Source organism: Vanellus vanellus (assembly GCF_965231255.1).
Source record: "Vanellus vanellus genome assembly, chromosome: 2".
Taxonomy (NCBI): domain Eukaryota; kingdom Metazoa; phylum Chordata; class Aves; order Charadriiformes; family Charadriidae; genus Vanellus; species Vanellus vanellus.
The window spans coordinates 79,839,778-79,859,637 of record NC_138906.1 but is presented as its reverse complement, the minus strand read 5'-3'; the positions used below and the strand labels follow the sequence as shown (position 1 = coordinate 79,859,637).

Sequence of the window (19,860 nt, the reverse complement as noted above, 5' to 3'; positions counted from 1 at the left end):
CTGAGAAATACCTTGCTTGACCAGTAGGCCTTGCAGATCCAAAGGCCAATAGTAAGCACCTGGGGTTAGTGAAGCTGCAGGAAAGGAGCCCCAGAGATACCCCAGCACTGCAGACCAGAAGTTAACAAAGGTTGTTTCCATTCTTTTAATACCAGCTGAGGACCTGAGACAGAAAAAAAGAAATCATTCTCCTTCAGCCTCAGAGACAGAGGAACCATTTTTATTAAACACTCATTAATAGTAGTAATTTGCCTTTAGGCAAGAAGCAAAATGTGACAAGTTTGAGCCTGATTGCTCACGGTTTTCAAAAGGCAGGAGACACCAGAAAACCTGGTATTAACATAAAAAAATTGCATGCCACCTCATCACTAGTGCTTTCCATTCCTACAAAAATATATGACTGTGTCACTGTGGGCTGGCATTAAATGGAGAAATTATTGGTACTCAGGGAAGGAACATCCTTTTACAAGATTTTACGTTACTTAATGGCAAGTTTCCTGGTAGTTGCTATGCCCCAAAATGAGATTGCATTGGGAATAGGAAATGTGCTCAGGGATATTGCTCCTGGGGGCCAGAGTTGCACACTATTTTCAAGAAAGGTTCCTTGCATTGCAATGCAATGACAGGTGACATTCACGTTACAAAAGCCTCTTATCACAGAGAGCCTGAAGCATGTATGACCCTATTCTTGACCTTTAGTTCACTGCTTCTACTTATTTTGCTTGCTGCTGCTATAATGCACACGTGCAGAAAAAACATCCTGATGATCAGATTTCTTTTGCTATTGTCTCATTACAGGTGTACTGGTAACTCCGAAAGTTTATTTAACCACGTCCTGATACTACCTTGCCTAAGTGCTGTTGATCCGTGGTATCTGAACTTAATTGCAGGACACATTTTGCACCATTAGTTTTGAATTCATGGTTTGGGAGTTCACCTACAAACACAGTTCTCATTGCCACAGGAATTGGTCCATCATGTTGTATCACCTCTTTTGTCACATGGCCAAAAATATAACTAAACGACTTGTACAGTAGATGACGTTTCTTAAAGTAAAAACTTAAGGCAAGACCTTAGCAGCTGCTTTCCCTTCCTGTTGCATGGCAGAGGCAGTGCCATGGTGGTGGGAGACCCTTCCCCACATTTACTCATCAGCAAAACAGGGGTTGTCAATAATGTCTCCCTGACTTTGCTGAGAAAAACTTGCTGTTGACAACATAGAATCACAAAATTATAGAATCACAGAATGGTTTAGGTTAGAAGGGGCCTTAAGGATCATCTAGTTCCAACACCCGGGCCATGGACAGGGACATCTACAACTAGATCAGGTTGCTCAGAGCCCCATCCAACCTGACCTTGAATGTTTCCAAGGATGGGACACCTACCATCTCTCTGAACAACCTGTTCCAGTGTTTCACCACCCTCATTGTAAAAAATTTCTTCCTTCTATCTAGTCTAAATCTACCCTCTTTTAATTTAAAACTATTACCCGTTGTCCTATCGCAACAGGCCCTGCTAAAAAGTCTGTCCCCATCTTTTTTATAAGCCCCCTTTAAGTACTGAAAGGCTGCAGTAAGGTCTTCCAGGAGCCTTCTCTTCTCCAGGCTGAACAACTTCAACTCTCTCAGCCTGTCCTCGTGGGAGAGGTGCTCCAGCCCTCAGATCATCTTTGTGGTCCTCCTCTGGACCTACTTCAACAGGTCCACATCTTTCCTATGCTGAGGACCCCAGAGCTGCATGCAGTATTCCAGGTGGGGTCTCAGCACAGCGGAGTAGAAGGGCAGAGCCACCTCCCTCGAGCTGCTGGCCACGCTGCTTTTGATGCAGCCCAGGATACAGTTGCCTTCTGGTCTGCGAGCACACATTGTTGGCTCATGTCCAGAGCAATGTGGACATACCTTGTATGAAGAGCACTTCAGTCTCCTTTCCCCAGTATAAATGTATATTTGCTAGTGTGAGCTAAGGACTCGTGGGACAGAGAGAGGAAAGCACTGCACACACAGCTCGTGGACTCCTCTGACTGTGGGAATTCAGCAAGCTGAGCCTTGTCCCTGCCTCTTGCAAACAGCTGCCAGCTTCTTCACAAAGTGACAGACACACAGAGATTACTGTGGTCCTTCTAGGCTTATACTGCTCAGATAAATAGCCATTCTTTGTCTTTGCAGACAAGAAGCCCCAGAACATTACGCAGCCAATGTCTAAACAACCAGCAGTTCTGTACATTGCTCTTCTTAGAGGAGATTTACCATGTTCTGTGCTTACAGTTTGTCCTTTCCTTGTTGTATCTATTGAGCCTTAGGTTGTAAGCTTTTCAAGGTAAAGGACCTGGTAGTTGTTTGCTATATTTCACAACTGAATAGACTAGCAGCACTGTGTAGTCATGTTCCTTCTGGGCTTCATACTTGGAAACGTTATTTTGTGTAGAAATTAGTCTAAGATAGATAGTTATTTTGTCTTTACTTCCCCTGTGGACATCTATTCTAGACTTAAGCTGCGTTCTTCAGATTTCAGCCAACTTTTGGATTAAATTCTGAATTTCCGTTTCAGTAGATTTCTGAGTGTACCCAGTCCTCCAGTTGTACCAGCTTGGATGCTGGGGAATTTTCAAACATTCTCTTCTTCTTTGTTGAAAACATTGCATTGTCTCACTCTTCACTTCAAAATATTATCATCAAACTCTTTAAAACATTTTTTTATGATTTTGAAGTCTTTCGAGAATTTCTGTGAGAAATGTTTGACAGAAATCTCCTGCTACATTTTATTTCCACAGGATAAAACAATTAATTAAGACTTAAGTATAGAACAGTAGTAAAATGAAGTGTGAAACGCTTGCTTAAGCCTCAGCCCCATACGCCTTTCCTAATGAGTCTGTCCTGAAAAGAGAAATAAGAGTTCATAAAAAGAACAGCAAAAGTACTAGGCCCACAGAGGATGTATGGAGTGTTTTGGCAGAGTAACTTGAGTGCAGCTTCACATCATTAAACTCAGCAAAATTGTGAAGGAAAGGTTTGCTACAATCTGTAGCCTGGAGCGAGGTCACCAACAAAACTGACTTCATGACAACAAAAGATCCTAGGCTGATGAGAAAGTGTCCTCTGATAGAGGTCAGCATTCCTCTGCCTAAACGGGTCTTTCAGGCTTGTGGAGGAAAAAATGTGTTAGCTTGACTTGCTTGGACATATCACACAATAGCACATGACCATCAGCACTGTGAAACCTTTTGTGGGTTATAAAATGATTAACTGACCATTCAAATTCTAGAAATGTTGCATTTGTAGCAGCAATCAGCTCCTCAGAGAGGAGGCAGCAGAGTGTGAAACCTGAATGCAAGAAACAGGGAGATTGAAAGAATAATTAAAATTAGAAATAACTTGGAGCTGCTAGAAATTATATTCAAGGTTTGCAATATAGCAATAATATCTGTATTTATGTAGACATGTATGCATCCACGTGTTTGTAATGACAATGACATAGTTTCCAAACAGTAAGAGAAAGACGGTTGCCGAAAAGCGTTCACCAGCTATTACAACTTTCCAGAGTGAACTGTTTTTAAATATTCTCTAAGGACTTCTGGTCATAAATATTTCTAAAGAGTATGCACTTAACTCATGCTAATCAATACCATAAAGCAACACTACAGCTAAGCTAGCAAAGTAGAGAGGTCTTACCTATTGACTAAATCCTGATGATTCTTGTATCTAAGGCTCCAGTTCTGCAGCTTATACGGTAATGGTATTCCTAGTTTCAGAAGGTGTGCATCCTGATATTATATTTTTATATAGAAGATTAAATATTTCATAGCATATTTGCCTATTGAGGAAACTCTTTTACCTTGGGGAAAAAAAATCCTCCTATAAATTTCCTTTAACTTTACAGGAGACTGCCATTCTCAGAAGCAGGATCTCCCTTGGACATTTCAAAGGACTATACACAGGACCTACTTTTTTCACAAGGGACCTACGATACTGTGTTTTGACTTTTAAGTCAGCCCTCATATACGGATGTGGACTTCAGGTAGAATGAGCAATGCAAAGAACTTGCTTGGACTTGGCTTCTCCTTGTATTTTTGGGGACTGATGGACCTTACTACAACTGTGCTGTCAGGAAGTGCCAGGCCCCTCACTGAAGGGCAAGACGACAACCTGTCGGACAAGCTGCATCAGCGTATGAAGCGGAGCTGGGTGTGGAACCAGTTCTTCGTTCTGGAGGAGTACACAGGAACTGACCCTCTCTACGTTGGGAAGGTAAGAGCCGCACCAGGAGGATATGTGGCAGAGTGTATACACCTGTGTATCTGCAGACCGTGGTGAAACACGGAAAGTTTCACTAACTGCTTTTACCTTCTTTCTAGCAGTGAATTTACCCACATTAATTTCACTTCTGCTCCCAAGAGCTTTTGATCAGTATCACCTTTGTTCAGGAAGAATTTCTGTTTCAAGGGGCTCTCAATGTATTTGCCTATTTCAAAGAGAACTACTGCAGCAATCATGATCTGTAATTGAGGTAGTGTTAGAAAATCTGCAGTGATCTTTCCAGGGACTCCTACAATGCCAAGGCAAAGCAAGGTTATATTGACATATGAGGATTAGGAAAGAAAGGAAGAGTTTGTGATCATGCTTCTATCTGCGATCAAGTCAGAGGGAAGCTGAAATTCACAATAAAATTAAATAGCCGGTTTCTCTTGAAAACTGACATTTCAATTTTTCTTTTTGCAAGTCTCTAGGGTCAGAGTATCTTCTTGCTTACCACAGCTTGACCACAAGTGGACTACAGAGAAGTTGCTCCAGGTCTAGAAGGGTAGAGGGATAACTCATTAAATCCAACCATGAAGGGTCCTATTTTTGGATCCCTTATTCCCCAAGAACCTACACATGAGTATGGCTAAGTGTAAAAGGGATCCCTAAGCACTTTTCTGTAGCTCCTTGAGGAACAAGCTGATGGAAATCAGACCAGTGATGTCTGCCACCACAATCTGCCTCACTATAACCATCCTCCTTTTTCTGTTTTCTGACTGTTTTTAAAGAATCTGAATTGTTTAAAGTATTGACCCTGTTATTCAAAGGGTTATGGTCAGCAACAAATTTGCTTCTCATCTACACCAACTTGACAAATCTGGAAAGAGTGGGAAGGGGGGTAGTTCGTGTGCTCAAGTTTTTGAACAATACAATTAATTTTTTACATGCCTAGAGTGTCAGATACCGCTATGATGAGCGCAGACTACAGATAGGTAGATATGAAAAATTAAGAACTGAGAAAGTATTTCAGAAAACAATTCCTTCAGATTTCATTGCTTATTTTTACATGATCAAGGATCTTTCTTTCCTTTCAAAAAGAATCACATATCCAGGGGCCCATTTTCGACTTGTATTTATCATTCTACAACCCCATAGAGCTAAACTGTGCCCACAATCACACCAGAATAAAGCAGAATGAATCCAGGGGCTTCAAAAGACCTTTTCCTGATTTATCCCTGTGTGGCTGACAGCAAGATGTGCTCTCCTTCCTCCCACAGCAATGGCATTACTAGTGATTGCCGCCAAATGAGACCTCATTAGTCTTCATTCATCTCTGCACCTAGCTTTTCAGCTCTTGATATCTCTATTGAATAAAGAAATTAATATTTGGTTTCATGCAATTCCCAGCTTTGAAACAAGGGCCAGACATACTATTTCACATACTTGGTTTCATCTGAAAAGACTCCGGACTTGCACTGTGAGCTGAATTTCAGCTAAAGCAAGTACTGGGAGAAACCAACTCATCTTTGGTTTAGACTGAGTTGTGTCATTAGGAGCACAAAAAGTTGGTGTGGTCGGCAGTGCTCTTGAGCTTGCTGCCGCTCAGCTCCACTGAACAGGGGAAAACAGAGACAACTCTTCATGGTCTGTGTCCACCACACAAAGGCCCAAGCTGCCATGAATGAGCTCTCTCCCGGCCTGCCTGTTAGCACAGGGGTGCCCAAGGGCTAATTAGCTCCCACAGTTAACAGGGCCAATTAGCCCCACGTAGTGCTGAGCTGGCAAGGCTGGATCGCTCTGAAGGCCTCCTAGCTCTGCACTGCTCCGTGTAGACCAGACACCAGGGAACTCTGCGGCCAAAATGGACCTCTGGGGGTCAAACGTTTCGTCTTCTCCCATTCCTGAACTGGGTGCAGAGCAGCCAGCCAAGCAGTGGGATGAATGCAGTGGGGGCTGCCATGCGGGAAAGGCTTCCCCTTGTCTCATACAGCCAAAGGCACAGGCTCTCAGAAGCTGCAGCCCACCATGATTTGTCACCCTGCCTGCATTCATGCTGCCTGTGTCTTAGGGATCCTCAGGAAAGGGGTCAGCAGGGAAGAGGCTGTGGGCTGAATTAATTGTTCTGGCAGGCCAGAAATTTTTCAGCCCGAGTCACCCCAGGCTGATTCAGAAATAGCTCTGGAAGGGCTTGCGCAGAGCAGGGCGTAGGTGCAGAGGGACTCCCAGACTGCTGCTCGCTGCTAGCACCAGCCCTCCAAACAGCCCTGGGTCCCATGCCTGGCCAGACAGAGCCTCTTCTAACTGAGACCACCCACAACAGCCTGAAACATCCTGCTAGTCAGGCCCTGCTTTTATCCATCGGCTCTCTCCAAGCCCGTGTCAGAAAGGGAAAAAGCGCACAGCATAGATCCAGTTGTATTTACTTTATACTCTAAAGGCTCCCTGTAAGAGAGGGGCTTTTCTGCTGTGCTTGTACAGCTGTTCCTAGCTAGTTATGTATAACTGGAGCAACCCAAAAAGCACCTTGACTTGAACCATGGGTCCAGGCTTGCTTAATATGACCTTCAAGGCTGCTATGAAAAATGTACTTTCCTGAGTAACTGTAAGGTAAGGGGCAAAATATCTTCTGGACAAAGAAATTAAAAGAAACTTCCTGAGGTGAAGTCAGTACATTTTTTCCTTTCCTCCTGTGCTTAAATAAAGAGTTTAATTTTAAGTATTTTAGCTTCAGAGGGTTCCTGGTCCTGTCACAGATAAATACGAGGCTTTAAGTTTCCTAGAGGTAGCCATTATTGGCTAATTGAACCAGGGAAACCAAAGTCCACACATTTGCTGCAGCAGATATTTTCCACATTCATCCAGCAGCCTAAACCGTGTCAGTAATTGAACTGGGGACAGACTTCACCACTTCGCCGTGTCAGAGACTGCCTAGCCCTGTTTCAAAGGAAAGAGGCACAGCAGCTGAATGAGTGAATAAAACACATCCTTTCTACAGTCTATCACTGCAGATCAACCAAATTCACTCACACGTTCTCACAAAAGTCTCCTGCAGGTACTACCTCCCTGGAGGCAGAGAAAGGAGAGCACGTCGAGGATGGAGTCACAGCCCAGTTAGCAGAGCTGCATGAGTCCTTCCCTGAGATGCCCCCAGTAGCACCACCCTCTTCCACATGCCCTTTGCCTGGAAAGGTGTCATTCAGGTGCAGATATAGCCTCCTTAATCTTTTGTACTATACTCATCAAAAGAAGCAACCCAGGTTGACACAGCTAACAATTTCTCAGGAGTTATCAGCTTCGTTCCTCCCATAGTCCATTCTTTAATACGGAGGAGAAAGTAGAAATTAATTCCTTCTACTTCTGTGTCAGCTACGTGGCAGCACAATTTGTTGCACCGCCCATAAAACACAGCCAACTGAAAACTGGATCACCTTTCCAACAGTGACTTCTACATACACCTCAAACTGCAGCATCCTGATATTGGGTTTGTCATTGCAACGGTGTGAGCTTCAGTCCCTTCAGACACCAAATTATTTCAGATTTATTGCAGTCTGGAAGTATCAAGTCTTTTGTGCTCTTTTTTGCTTTGTTTAGAAAGAGCAGGCTATATGAGAAGCAGCAAAAGTGCTGCTAGCATTTCTTCCTGCCTAGCCTTGGTTGAGACTCAATGCTTTTAACAAATCACAATTAGACAGAGATCCTCTTGTACTCCCAAATTCTTACCAGCGTGCCGTGTTCATTCCTGGTTTGCTCCCAACACAACTGCATTCATTCCAAATAGGGCTTTGGACAAAGGTGTAATTTAACCTATGAGTTTGATTCAGTATCTTCTTCTAAGTCTCTTGAACTTTCCAGAACACCTGCTGCTGCTTTAAAAGATACTTTCTTCTTTTCCTTTTCCTTTTTCTTTTCCTTTTTCTTTTTCTTTTTCTTTTTCTTTTTCTTTTTCTTTTTCTTTTTCTTTTTCTTTTTCTTTTTCTTTTTCTTTTTCTTTTTCTTTTTCTTTTTCTTTTTCTTTTTCTTTTTCTTTTTCTTTTTCTTTTCCTTTTTCTTTTTCTTTTCCTTTTCCTCTTTCTTTTCCTTTTCCTTTTCCTTTTCCTTTTTCTTTTTCTTTTTCTTTTTCTTTTTCTTTTTCTTTTTCTTTTTCTTTTTCTTTTTCTTTTCCTTTTTCTTTTTCTTTTCCTTTTCCTCTTTCTTTTCCTTTTCCTTTTCCTTTTCCTTTTTCTTTTTCTTTTCTTTTTTCCATCTTTTCTTTTTCTATTTTTTATTTTTCTTTTTTCTTTTGCCTTTTGCCTTTTCTTTTTAATTTTCAATTCTGTTTGCCTTTGCCACTTTCTTTTATAATAACTTTTCCTTTGCCTTTTCTTTGGCTTTGAATTTGACTTTGACTTCTTACTTTTTCTTTCCTTTTTCCTATTTAATGAGGACTTGTTGATATTACAGAACACATTTTCTTCCATCAGGCCCAGCTCTAAGTCCCCAGTCAGGTCTAACATTTGTATCCGTCTCAGCAGCTGCATTCTCTCACTGATTCACTGATGCACTAAAACAAATGCCCAAGATGTAGCTTAGTGGTTCTGAACCAATTCAAAAAGCTGTAATAGTGTCCTCCTTCTGGAAGAATCCTGTTTACTAGCTCCTACAATGATAATCTCTGAGTTATGGTTGTTCAGGGTAAATAATGACAACCACTGTCTTTTTTTAAACTAATCACAAGATGGTGTTTCCTGAAGATACGCCAGTTTGCAGTCCTGGCACCTGCATGTGAATTAATACATATGGCAGTCATCTAAATTTAACTGTTTGCCACTGCCAAATTTTTCTGGGCTTGTTCTTCCTCCATTTAGCTGATACATCATCTGAGAGCTGCCAGCGTTCCTTGAAAGGACCGATGTCTCTCAGATGCAGTAGCCACTGCAGAGACCAGTGGCAAAGCGACAAAATGAAATACCAATGACCTGACAAGAAAGTTGTCACAGTCTGCACCTTTAGCTCTTGCAGCCACTTTGCAGTGGCCTTAACATTCATTGTCCCACCAGTCATTAAGGCTTGATGGGCCACCTCCATACAGACCTGTCTGCAGGTTGGGACTTGCCATGGAAAACAACGCAGATCCTACCTCAGCTGAAGTCAGTCTTACTCTAAAATCAGGAGTAGGGCCAAGTTTTGTATAGGTCGTGTGCTACGTACTGAGAGGCTAGTAAGGTAAATCTCCAGAGAATAAGCATCTTCCAACCAGACCCTTCACTGCGGAAAATGGTCTTTCATCTCCCAGGTCGATAGGACCATGTGACCTAAAACAGCTGAGGAGCTGATCTACTGGAATTAGAAATGTTTAGGTCAGATAAGACAATTTATCTGCATTCCTATAAAAGTTTTTCCTGTGAGATAAATTTTTGTACAGTTTTCTGTGCGTTGTTAAATAGCTCAGCAATGAGATTTCTTCTTTCAAATGCATCGGGTTTCACTTCTGCTTTTCCACGCATATTGTCCACTTCTGTTTGAATTCTTTCTTTAAATCCTACCAATCCTATGTTCATCTATCCAGTTTATTATTCCAAGACTTTTCTCTCCAGTACAAATATTTACTTATGTTTGGTGCCATCGTCCACAATTATTCCCATACGTCCTCTAAGCTCACCAAAGCATTAAACACACACTTAATTCTGACCATATTTCTTGAGATAATTAGCTCATATATGCATTTTAAAATACACTTAACTGAGTCCAGCCCACTTTGACCGCTTTTTTTTATTGTTATTTTTTATTCACCTCTCAAAATTATATTATACTGGAAAATAGTATTCACACCTGAGCCATTCTTGAAAACCTCATTTTTGATTATTACACCTCAATTCTATTGCCTTCCTGTCCTTTTGGACTGAACCAATACCACCATATCTGGGCATTGGTCTTTATGCTCTGTCTCTCAAAAGCATGGAAGTATGAGTATAGTTTTAAGAATCTTCATAGTGTGAGTGAAATTAAATGATTTGTTTGTCTTTTAATAGTCATTCCAGCATTTCATGGGAACCAGGTGTTTAACAGAACGGTAGTCTCCAGGATGATTTGTTTCTCTGGTTTAGATTATAATTAGCACTGCATTTACTTTTCTTCTGTTCTGTTGCATTCACAGCTATCTATGGCTGCTCAGAACTAATTAGTAGTCATGCAATAAATCCGTTCGCTAATTCCCTAGAAAATCTGGGATGCCTATCATCTCTACAGCCTGCCATGGATGCAAGCAAATGTTCCTCACTGCTTACCTTACCTACTGTTTGACAATAATTCTTTCCTGCACATGTAAGGTTACAGCCTAATTTTTATTGCTAAAATTTTCATGGAGAAAAAAAAAGAAAATATTTCTCAATCATGACAGTTACTGAGTAGCTCTCCCATCCTGCTTTTCCCTTGATCCCAAACTGATTTATTTCATCTGCCCCAACATTATGCTACCCCTGGAATATCTGAGTCCTCTTAAGCCAGGTGAGCAAGCACAGTCTGCGGTTTTGCTGACCTCACCTTATCCCAAGCCTGGCAGTGAGTCCTTCTCAAAGGTCATTGCAACAAGGCAAAATATAATACTCACGTTGAGTGAGGTTTCAAAAAGGCACAGAGCCGGTTCCTGTTTGGGCGTCTCTGCCTTTTCTTCTGGCACACCTATGGGTGCATAAATGGGAAGACAGGAGAGTGTTTTTAATTGCAACTCTGTGATACAGACTTTAAGGAGTATTTGCCTCTTTCGGTAAAACAAGTTCATTAAAACCATCTTGTGAGTCCCAACAGTGAGACCAAAGTGGTCAGGATGCTCAAGTGCTTAGTGTCTCAGCAGGTGCTTGCCCAGCTTATGGTCTAATTGAATCCTGTTCCTTTCTGCAGCTCCACTCTGACATGGACAGGGGAGATGGTTCGATCAAATACATCCTCTCAGGAGAGGGAGCTGGCATTGTGTTTACAATTGATGATACCACAGGGGACATCCATGCCATTCAACGACTGGACCGGGAAGAAAGATCACAGTACACCCTGAGGGCGCAGGCTCTGGACAGGAGAACAGGCCGGCCGATGGAACCGGAGTCAGAGTTCATCATCAAAATCCAAGACATCAATGACAATGAACCCAAGTTCCTGGATGGACCTTATGTAGCCTCTGTTCCTGAAATGTCACCTGTGGGTAAGGCAGATTTTGTGGAGTCTCTTCCCCCTAAGCAAATTGGAGATGTCCACTAAAACATAAATTCCCTGACTCCTTGAACTCAGCTTTTTCCCCTTGCGTGGAACCTCCAGGGCAGGAGAGCTTCCCACGGGCTGCCCGACTGCTGCAGCAGAGGGATAGCAGGCTTTACACCACCGTCAGCTGGGTCCCTCTGAAAGAAAACATGCCGAGGGAAGCAGGAGAGCTGAAAAAGGTGTAATTCAAATATGCCATCCTAAGGCAACTTACAGTAACTGGGTGCCCCTTGTCCCCCTGCCATCAGATGGTAGCAACAGTAATGACCATTAGATATCCATCACCATCCAGAAAGTAACACAATTTTAGGAACCTATTCTAGCTTGTACTGAGAGCTAAAATACTGTCCAGGAGCCCTTGAAATCATGGAGACATGACAATTATTAGCAGCTTTGCTCCTTCTAAATCTGTTTAAGTGTGCAGTAAACACAGTTGAGTTGATCCCAAAGTTCTGCTACCATTTGCTCTCCACTTTTTGAGACTGGGATCATGTCAAAGACAGTCCTGTTGTTGCAAAGCAGCCAGAAGACAAACAGCAACCTGCCTACCTACACAAGTCAGGAGAAACCATTTCCATAAAACAGTTTCAGTAGTCATATAAAATACTGCTTTCCTGGACTTTTGTCTTTCTTTTGGAGATGCTTATTGCCTTTTGGGTCTGTGATGTCATTACAGAGATAATACCATATAAATCGCATGTCCTGAAGTTAAAGATATGCTTAAACTTCTCATTCTTCAATATTATGTTCACATAAAGTTACAGGCAAGCATCAAATACAAAAGTTCCATTCAGAAATAATGTTTCTTAATGGTAATGGCTAGCTTGAATTTGGATTTATTTTCCAGTGCATATCTAGTAACACTAGATTCGTTTCTAACACAAAACATTATGTAGAAGGATAGATACATTCATAAAGGCATTGTCTGACATTTTAAGGAGTCAAAACTCATATATTTCAAACAGTTATGCCTTACCTTCTCCTTGTTCTTGATAAATTACATCACCTACAAGCCATTATTAGCTTCAGAGGAAGCAGACCTTGAAAACCAATTGAAGAAAAGAAATATATATATATGCGTCTGTGCAGGTTCCAAAAGGCACTTCAGCAGGGTATAATCTTTAGGCCATGCCATGTAAACTGCAGTCCTACAGAGAGATTATCTCAGAGATACAACCCTTCGTGCTCACTGTTTGTGTACAATTTCCATCCCTTAGTCAACATACAGCATCCATGGGCCCGCTGCAGCAATTTGTGGTTTATGTCAGCATAGCTATAGATCTTATTTGAGCTGCCTTTAAATAGCATTTAAAATCAAGAAAAGGGGAAAAGAAGCGAGCAGTATATAACTACCAGCTCTCTGCAAACCGTAGCGAAGTACTGTTGGATCAGCAATTCTGTAACTGTGCTCCATAGAGTACTTGCTCTTTTATATCTTCTTATAGACGCATGATGAATTTATGCCTATTAATTCTTTTAGTGCTAATGAGATACAAGTATGAGCAATAAGTACAAGCATTATGAGCATCAAATGAAGAAGTTCAGTGTGGGAAAGCTCTTGCAAGACGTTTCTATTTATTTTGAACCATTTTCTTTTCATGGCAGCTCTTTATCCCACAAGGTCTTACCTGATGGGTTTTTTTGTCAGGCACCTCTGTTATCCAGGTGACAGCGACAGATGCTGATGACCCAACCTATGGGAACAGCGCAAGAGTAGTGTACAGTATTCTCCAAGGACAACCGTATTTCTCTGTGGACTCTCGGACAGGTATGTTACTTCATCAGGGAAAGCGGCAGTGTGAGCACTGAAAGAAAAAGTTTCAAGCAGAAAGAAAAGGCAGCGCGTCATGACTGTGGTGAGAGAAACATACTTCTATGGCTTGGAGCCAAGATAGAGCAGCACTGTGCGAGGGTTAAAGCGAGGCTGTGGTAAGGATCTCCAGGAGAAGGACGTGCTTTCTGCAGTGATACACTCATCTGAATGACCATATTCTGCAGCTTGGGAGCTGGGTGGGTTTGGTGCTCTGAATATTCTTGCTGGCTTCTATCATTGCAACAACGTCTTGGTTGGTAACGGGGCTTAGTGGAAAACAAGCAACCTATGAACCAACTAGGATTGGAAAGCACAGGCTAAAGGACACAGTTATCTGGAGTAGTTTTACCTAAGGGTGTTCTTGTTAATAACCTTAAATTTATCTATAGGACACCCTCTCTGTTTTGCTTGCTTTCTGTCTCTCTCTTTTTCTGTGTATATCCAAGGTTTATATCCAAAAAGAGGAATCTGACAGGTTTTGACAGTTTCTAAAGGGCATCTGTAGTGCTAAGGTCAGAAACTCATGAGACGATAGTCATTGCTCAGCCCTAGGCGACAAAACAGAAAAGACACTGCATAATCTACTTCTGAAAGTTAGCAGTTTATAGAATAGGTGCTCCAGCCAAAGACAAACTTGTATGTGGCATGTTATTTCCTCAGCTCTTTACAATATAAGTAAAACAGTAACGATCATTTTGTAATCGGGTTATCAACCACAGACAAATATAGGCATAATCATAGATTTGCTAACTAATGAATGATTTCTAAGAAAGCAAAGCAGCAATATTCAGGGTCAGATCCAGTACAGATTTAACCGCTGGAGTGTGACTTAGACAGAAGCTAGGCCCTTAAGTTCAAAATCATGTACTTTAACCCAGAAAAGGTCTTTTTCTCCTCTTACTAATTTCCCAGTCACTTAGACTTACATCTCTGGACACCTCCAGAGCAGTCTCAGCCTTCACACGTGGGGAACAAAGCACCAGTTTAGCACAGTTGTGAGCCAGAAAGCGTTTCCCCACCGCAGGCCCAGGACTCTAACCAGCTTCCGTGCTACCAACCCACCTGCAGGATTCGGTAACCCACAAAACACAATTGAAGCTCTCACGTTCTTCTAAAACACAGCTAGAGCATAAGCAATCTCCAGCTCCTTTATATTGGTGGGTAGTGATTAAAGCACCCACTAGTGGGCAGTCCATTTCAATACACTCATTTGGGGTCCTTATCCTTCACCTCCCCACACAAGCTTTTTGTTCCAGAAGCGTGCTCCTGTTCCTGTTCTGTCACTGGCCTTACCGATATTGAACAAACATAAGGCACAACTTCAAAGGAAAGCTGAGACCCTTCTCCTCCCTTTTTTCAGAATACTTTTACAGCCTGCCCATGATCATATTTCCCAAGAAGGTAAAAAAACGTGGATTTCAATACCCTCAGGCAAAGTAGGCAAAGGCCCCTGAGTCTCCCGCTTCCCAAGAAACCATCTGGCTGCTATAGACAAAAAAAGGACATCACCTCTGCTCTTCACTACTTTATTTAAGAGAGCGAACCTCACTAAGTTTGCTGAAAGAAATGGTACCAGCACCTTTCTTTTGGAAAATCGGAGGATCTGAGCCTTTCCCATAGACCTAAGGAACATTTTAAGGTTCATAACCATCCTCAGCATTTCCTTGCTGACCAGTTGTATGCAGCATCACTGGATGGCTGCTCCTCTGGGTCCCAATATGGAGAAGCATGAACCCCAACCTGTCTCTGAGTCCTGGTGTCCTGGACTGGCCCTCCTCTAGGGACCAGACACACCAACACAGGCATGGCAGAGCATGGCTTTTAGCCACTGATGTCTTTTTTTAGATCTAGCCTGTTATCTATTAAAGACAAGACAAGAGTGAAAATTCCCTACAAAGTATTCGTATATGGACAAAATACTTCCAAAATGCTAAGCATTTTCATATCTTATTTATACCCGTGGGAGCTGAGGAGCTACAGCACTTCACGGGAGTCACTCAACTTTGCAGGATGATACTCTTAATGGCTCCATGTAGCAAGATTAAAATAGCGCACTGTGAATTGCTCAGTACTAGTCACTATTTCTTCCCTTCCACATACAGTGATAATTACCAATGCAATATCTTTTTACTACATTTTTATTAAACCCATACATTGTCTTTCTGCTAAACACAAAAGACTAAATGCCGATCACTCAAATTAAGTGTCCTGATGTGCAAGGACTGCATGTTGAGCCATGCCTGGGGATGTCCCATATTTGCCCCCACACAGGAGGGCACCCCAAATGTGTCACAGCCCACGTCTAGCAGGGGTTCTCACTGCCCTAGAAAGTGTCCCCTGTGGCAGTACATCCCCTGGGCTGTGTCACCGGCCGCTGCTTCTCTCCTGCTCAGGGACCCCCGGGGGGCCGAGCAGCCTGTTGAGCTGGGCAAGCTGCGGGCACCCTGCGGGCAAGGAGGTGCTGAAGGCGTAGAAGAATGGAGTGGCAACTGGGAGGACTGGGGATCTGACAGCTGTGAGACCCAGACCAGCGGGGGGCAACCGGGCGAAGAGGAAAGTTCGCCAACAGACCTGATGCCCAAGGAAAAAGAAAGAGGAGCCCCCGGGCCCCGAGGCAGACACCCGAGGGTGCCGCAGGCGGGGGCCGGGGGCGGACAGGGGAGGCGGTCGCAGCCCCCAGCGGCCGCCGAAGCGGCTGCCCCGGGCCGGCAGCCGCACGGGCAGCGCTGCCCGCCCCGGATCGCCCCGCAGCCGCCATCAGAGAAGCGTTGCTGCCACCTCATGTCCTCTCGCAGTAGTGTTAGCCCGAAGGAAAGCGAGGGTTCTGCAGCGTGGGGGGAGCAGGGTGAATCCCTCCCGCCGCTTCCCCCCCCCCGCCCCCGCCGGTGCGGGAGCAACCTGCCCGAACCAGCGGGATCGCCCCAAATTCTGCTCTCGTAGCCCCCCGCGTGGGTTTCGAAGGACCCGAGCAAAGCCCGTGGGCTTGTGGCAGGTCGCCTCCGGCACTGCGTGCGTAGGGGCGCGCCGGAAAACTCGTCCTCATGTAGCTTTTAATTAATCGCATCTCTTCCATCTTTTGTGCGGACATGCTCAGCCTGAGCAGCGCCTTAATCAGCGTAGCACACTCTGTCCCCGAAATGCATTTCCAGCTCCCTCGGAAGACAACATTTTCATTTTGGACAGGCAGCCTGCCCCAGAGCTGATGCATTTTAACCGGGCTTCTTTAAAATTCACACCTTCTGTTAACCTGGATTTAATTTGGGTGAGTTTTACTCTGCCAGGAAAGGTGAGACCGAATGCAGAGTCTGGTCTCATTCTTGGCATAGGGAATATGATGCAGGGACAAGACTATCCCGCTTTCTTTGTGTACTCTTTAACTGCCATTTCTTTTGTTCCCGAAACCCCTTTCTCCCCTCAATCTCACAGGCTTAATTAGGACAGCTCTAATGAACATGGACAGAGAAGCAAAAGAATATTACGAAGTTATTATCCAGGCCAAGGATATGGGTGGACAGCTGGGAGGATTAGCTGGAACAACCACAGTCAACATCACCCTCTCTGATGTCAATGACAATCCACCCAGATTTCCACAGAGTGAGTACCGGCTGTGTCAGGATGGGCAAAAAAGGGGGACTGAGTTGTACAGCTGCTCTTTGCTCTCATTACAGCCATTTTCAAACTCGGGATAGTGACAATTAGAGGTGGGCAGAATTTTGGATCGAAGAAGGACCTTTCCTTCAGAAAATGTCAAAATGGAGCATTCACCAGCTTGTCTTTCAGAAGAGGTTCCTGACCTCCAAAATCATCAAAACCAACACTCTTTTTAAAGGGTGGGAAATTAATTTATGGAAAAAGGAAAGAAGGAGATCTTTTGTGTTCCTAGACTGCTCACGGCCATTGCCTTTGGCTGCTAATTGCTGCCCCAATTCTCTTTTCTTCCTATCTCCAAAAGGATGTCTGTCAAATCAGGGACATGTGGCAGGCAGTGCTGGAGGTTGAAAGATAATTCATTCGACACTCCAGCCAGGCCGCTGCAGGGGAGCGTCTGGTCGCTGTGCTGCCCATGTGTAGAGTGTGTTGTCATACAGGCTGCTCTCCAGGAAAATTTCATCTAAACCTTGGCAATATACAGTTAAACCCTAAGATATATAACAGCCACAGTTAATGGCATGCAAAAATAGGCGACTCCACTCTTATCAGAAATGTTACTTTGTATTTACAGAAGTTAATCTTGAAGCAACATCTGCAATATGTTGCTCTTCCTTTTTGAAATTATTTCAGAGCAAATTCACCTACATAATTCTATATTACTGTTAAAAAGTTGAAAGAAGCTTCTCAGGTTTGATTGAATGCTGTTTCTTTTGGTGGTGTAGATCAGTCTCAAGCCATTTTGGTTTTGCCATATTTCTCATCTAGCTGAGAAATGAAAACTCCTGTGGTTCTTTTCGTTACTATTCTTCTTCTCCATCTGTTTCTGCATGTTGTATTGCTAAATCAAAGCACTTCACTGAGATCAGCAAGAAGCATCAACTTCCCCTTTTCGACTTCTGGCAGAGCAGCTTGTTGAACACGCCATTGCCAATCCTGTTTTGAAAGTGGCATGAATTGTAACAGTTTGATATCAAACTCTTGGTTAAGAAAAATGAGAGTAGATCAAACTCCACCCTTGGTGTAGTTTTGCCTTGTAAAGCTTAGTAACTGGTGAAGTTAACAGAGGGAGCGCAGCAAGGAAGGTCTGAACATAAAGTATCGTGGCAGAGAAGTATTTTAGATACATTTGTATTTTTAAAACACGCTTTTAAAATAGCAGCTTTCTCTTTCCCCAGGCTTGCTGCTAAGCAAATTAGCGATGCACCAAATGTGCTCAAGACAGGGCTTGTGGGGAGAGGTAGTATATTTTAATAGAGTCACTGGTAAATTTTGAAGAAACAGGCTAGCTTCTGAGCTCTCAAAGCCTTGTTCAGGGTGGAAAAGAAGTTTATACGGACTTGAGAAAGGATTTGTGGTGCTCAAAACTTCTGTGTTTATTCCCGCTGTACAAGCTGATCTAATAAAAGATGCTTGTCCTATTAAATCTGTTTCATATCCTGCTTTATATCATGACTGGAGCAGCACTGGTGTTAATTGCCCTATTTTTCTAGCTGAAGTTCCCATTTTCAGGTATATTGCTGTTTTGAAAAGAACCCATTGAACAAACCTGTTGGTATGACAAACACCTAAATAAAATTTTCCCAGGCAATTCAATCTAGCTGTGGCTTTTTAAAGGCAATGACCCCGCCGTTGCAGCTTTGGGAAAGGTCCTAGGGATTCCCTGCAGGCTCTGCAGCGTTGTGGCCTGCCCTGTTCTACTCTTCGCATCGCTGTGCAGTTTTCCGTTCCTTTTCACAGCTGTTTTTTTTCCTCCCCGCCCTCTCTCTGCTGCTTGTGCCAGAGCATTATCAGATGAGTGTGCTGGAGTCCGCTCCCGTCAGCTCCACTGTGGGCCGCGTGGTTGCTAAAGACCTGGACGAAGGCATTAATGCGGAGATGAAGTACAGCCTTGTGGATGGAGATGGCCTGGATGTCTTTGATATTAACACTGATCCTAATTACCAAGTTGGCATCATAACTGTGAGAAAGGTAGTAAAGTTTCCTTTTCATAGTAGCTTATATGGCTAACAGTCCTGGTTACATTTTATGTGTGTAATATTCCCTTATGCCCGTAGTAACTTTGTTCCCTTTCCATGACAGTGGCCCCTTTCCTGCTATAAAACACAATTTCTTTAACATTCATTGCTAAAATATGAAAGCAGACTGCGTTCCTAGGAGCAACCTTTAAAAAGTGGGGACAGCATTAGCATAAACATGTCTTTTCCCATCAAAGCAATGCTCTGATTCACTATTTATCTATTTAAATATTCTCCGTAGCTTAATTATCCTACAATGCAAGAAATTAGATCAATATTTGCATTTGAACTGTACGCATTTTTCACTCCGGTGTCCCACAAACAATAGCAAAGCATGCCTTAGAATTATTTATAAACCGATAAAACCCAGGCAGTTGGGTTTTTTTTTTAATTGCTGCTTGAAGATCCATAAATGCTAATTAGGCTAGAAGAAGTTGTCTCTAAAATGGCAGCTGTGAAACTTCTAGTACTCTGTACCGGAGGCTATGCAGAAGGGAACAGAGTATTTTGCTTTGACTCCCTGCTATAGGATATTTATTCTGCAATCTTACATAAATGCTAGAAGTTCAACTCTGTTTCTAGGTTATGGAATTGTAACTGTATTTCTGCCTAAGCATATCTAGTGTACTAGTAAGGAGGTATAGTCTCCATTTAAATAGCCTGGGACTAAATTGTGCACTAAAATGGAACAGCACATGGGAGAGATTTGACCCTGCAAGCCTCTATGCCCTACAGCAAAGCATTTAAGCGAGTATTTATGGTCACCTTTCTCCAACTCTTGTTCATGAACACTAGTCCCTGAAGTTAAGCACGTGCTTTGCTGGAATGAAATAGATGATGAATGCAAACTCTAAAGTAATTTTTCACTCATTTATTGATGAAAGGAAATAGTTTCTTCAGAGTAAATGTGTCAATAAGT

General features: G+C 42.9%; 1 protein-coding gene across 1 annotated transcript in view; it reads left to right on the top strand.

The window, feature by feature from the left end:
* Positions 1 to 4,001: 4,001 nt before the first annotated feature.
* The window catches only part of CDH20 (cadherin 20), a gene marked incomplete at both ends in the record, with an annotated part of 36,680 nt that continues 20,821 nt past the window's right edge, over positions 4,002 to 19,860 (top strand). Inside the window, 5 exons of the mRNA XM_082479233.1 lie at positions 4,002 to 4,244; positions 11,112 to 11,406; positions 13,111 to 13,230; positions 16,702 to 16,869; positions 18,707 to 18,894. Coding sequence (XP_082335359.1) covers positions 4,002 to 4,244; positions 11,112 to 11,406; positions 13,111 to 13,230; positions 16,702 to 16,869; positions 18,707 to 18,894 — 1,014 coding nt within the window. The remainder of the gene's footprint in view (positions 4,245 to 11,111; positions 11,407 to 13,110; positions 13,231 to 16,701; positions 16,870 to 18,706; positions 18,895 to 19,860) is intronic.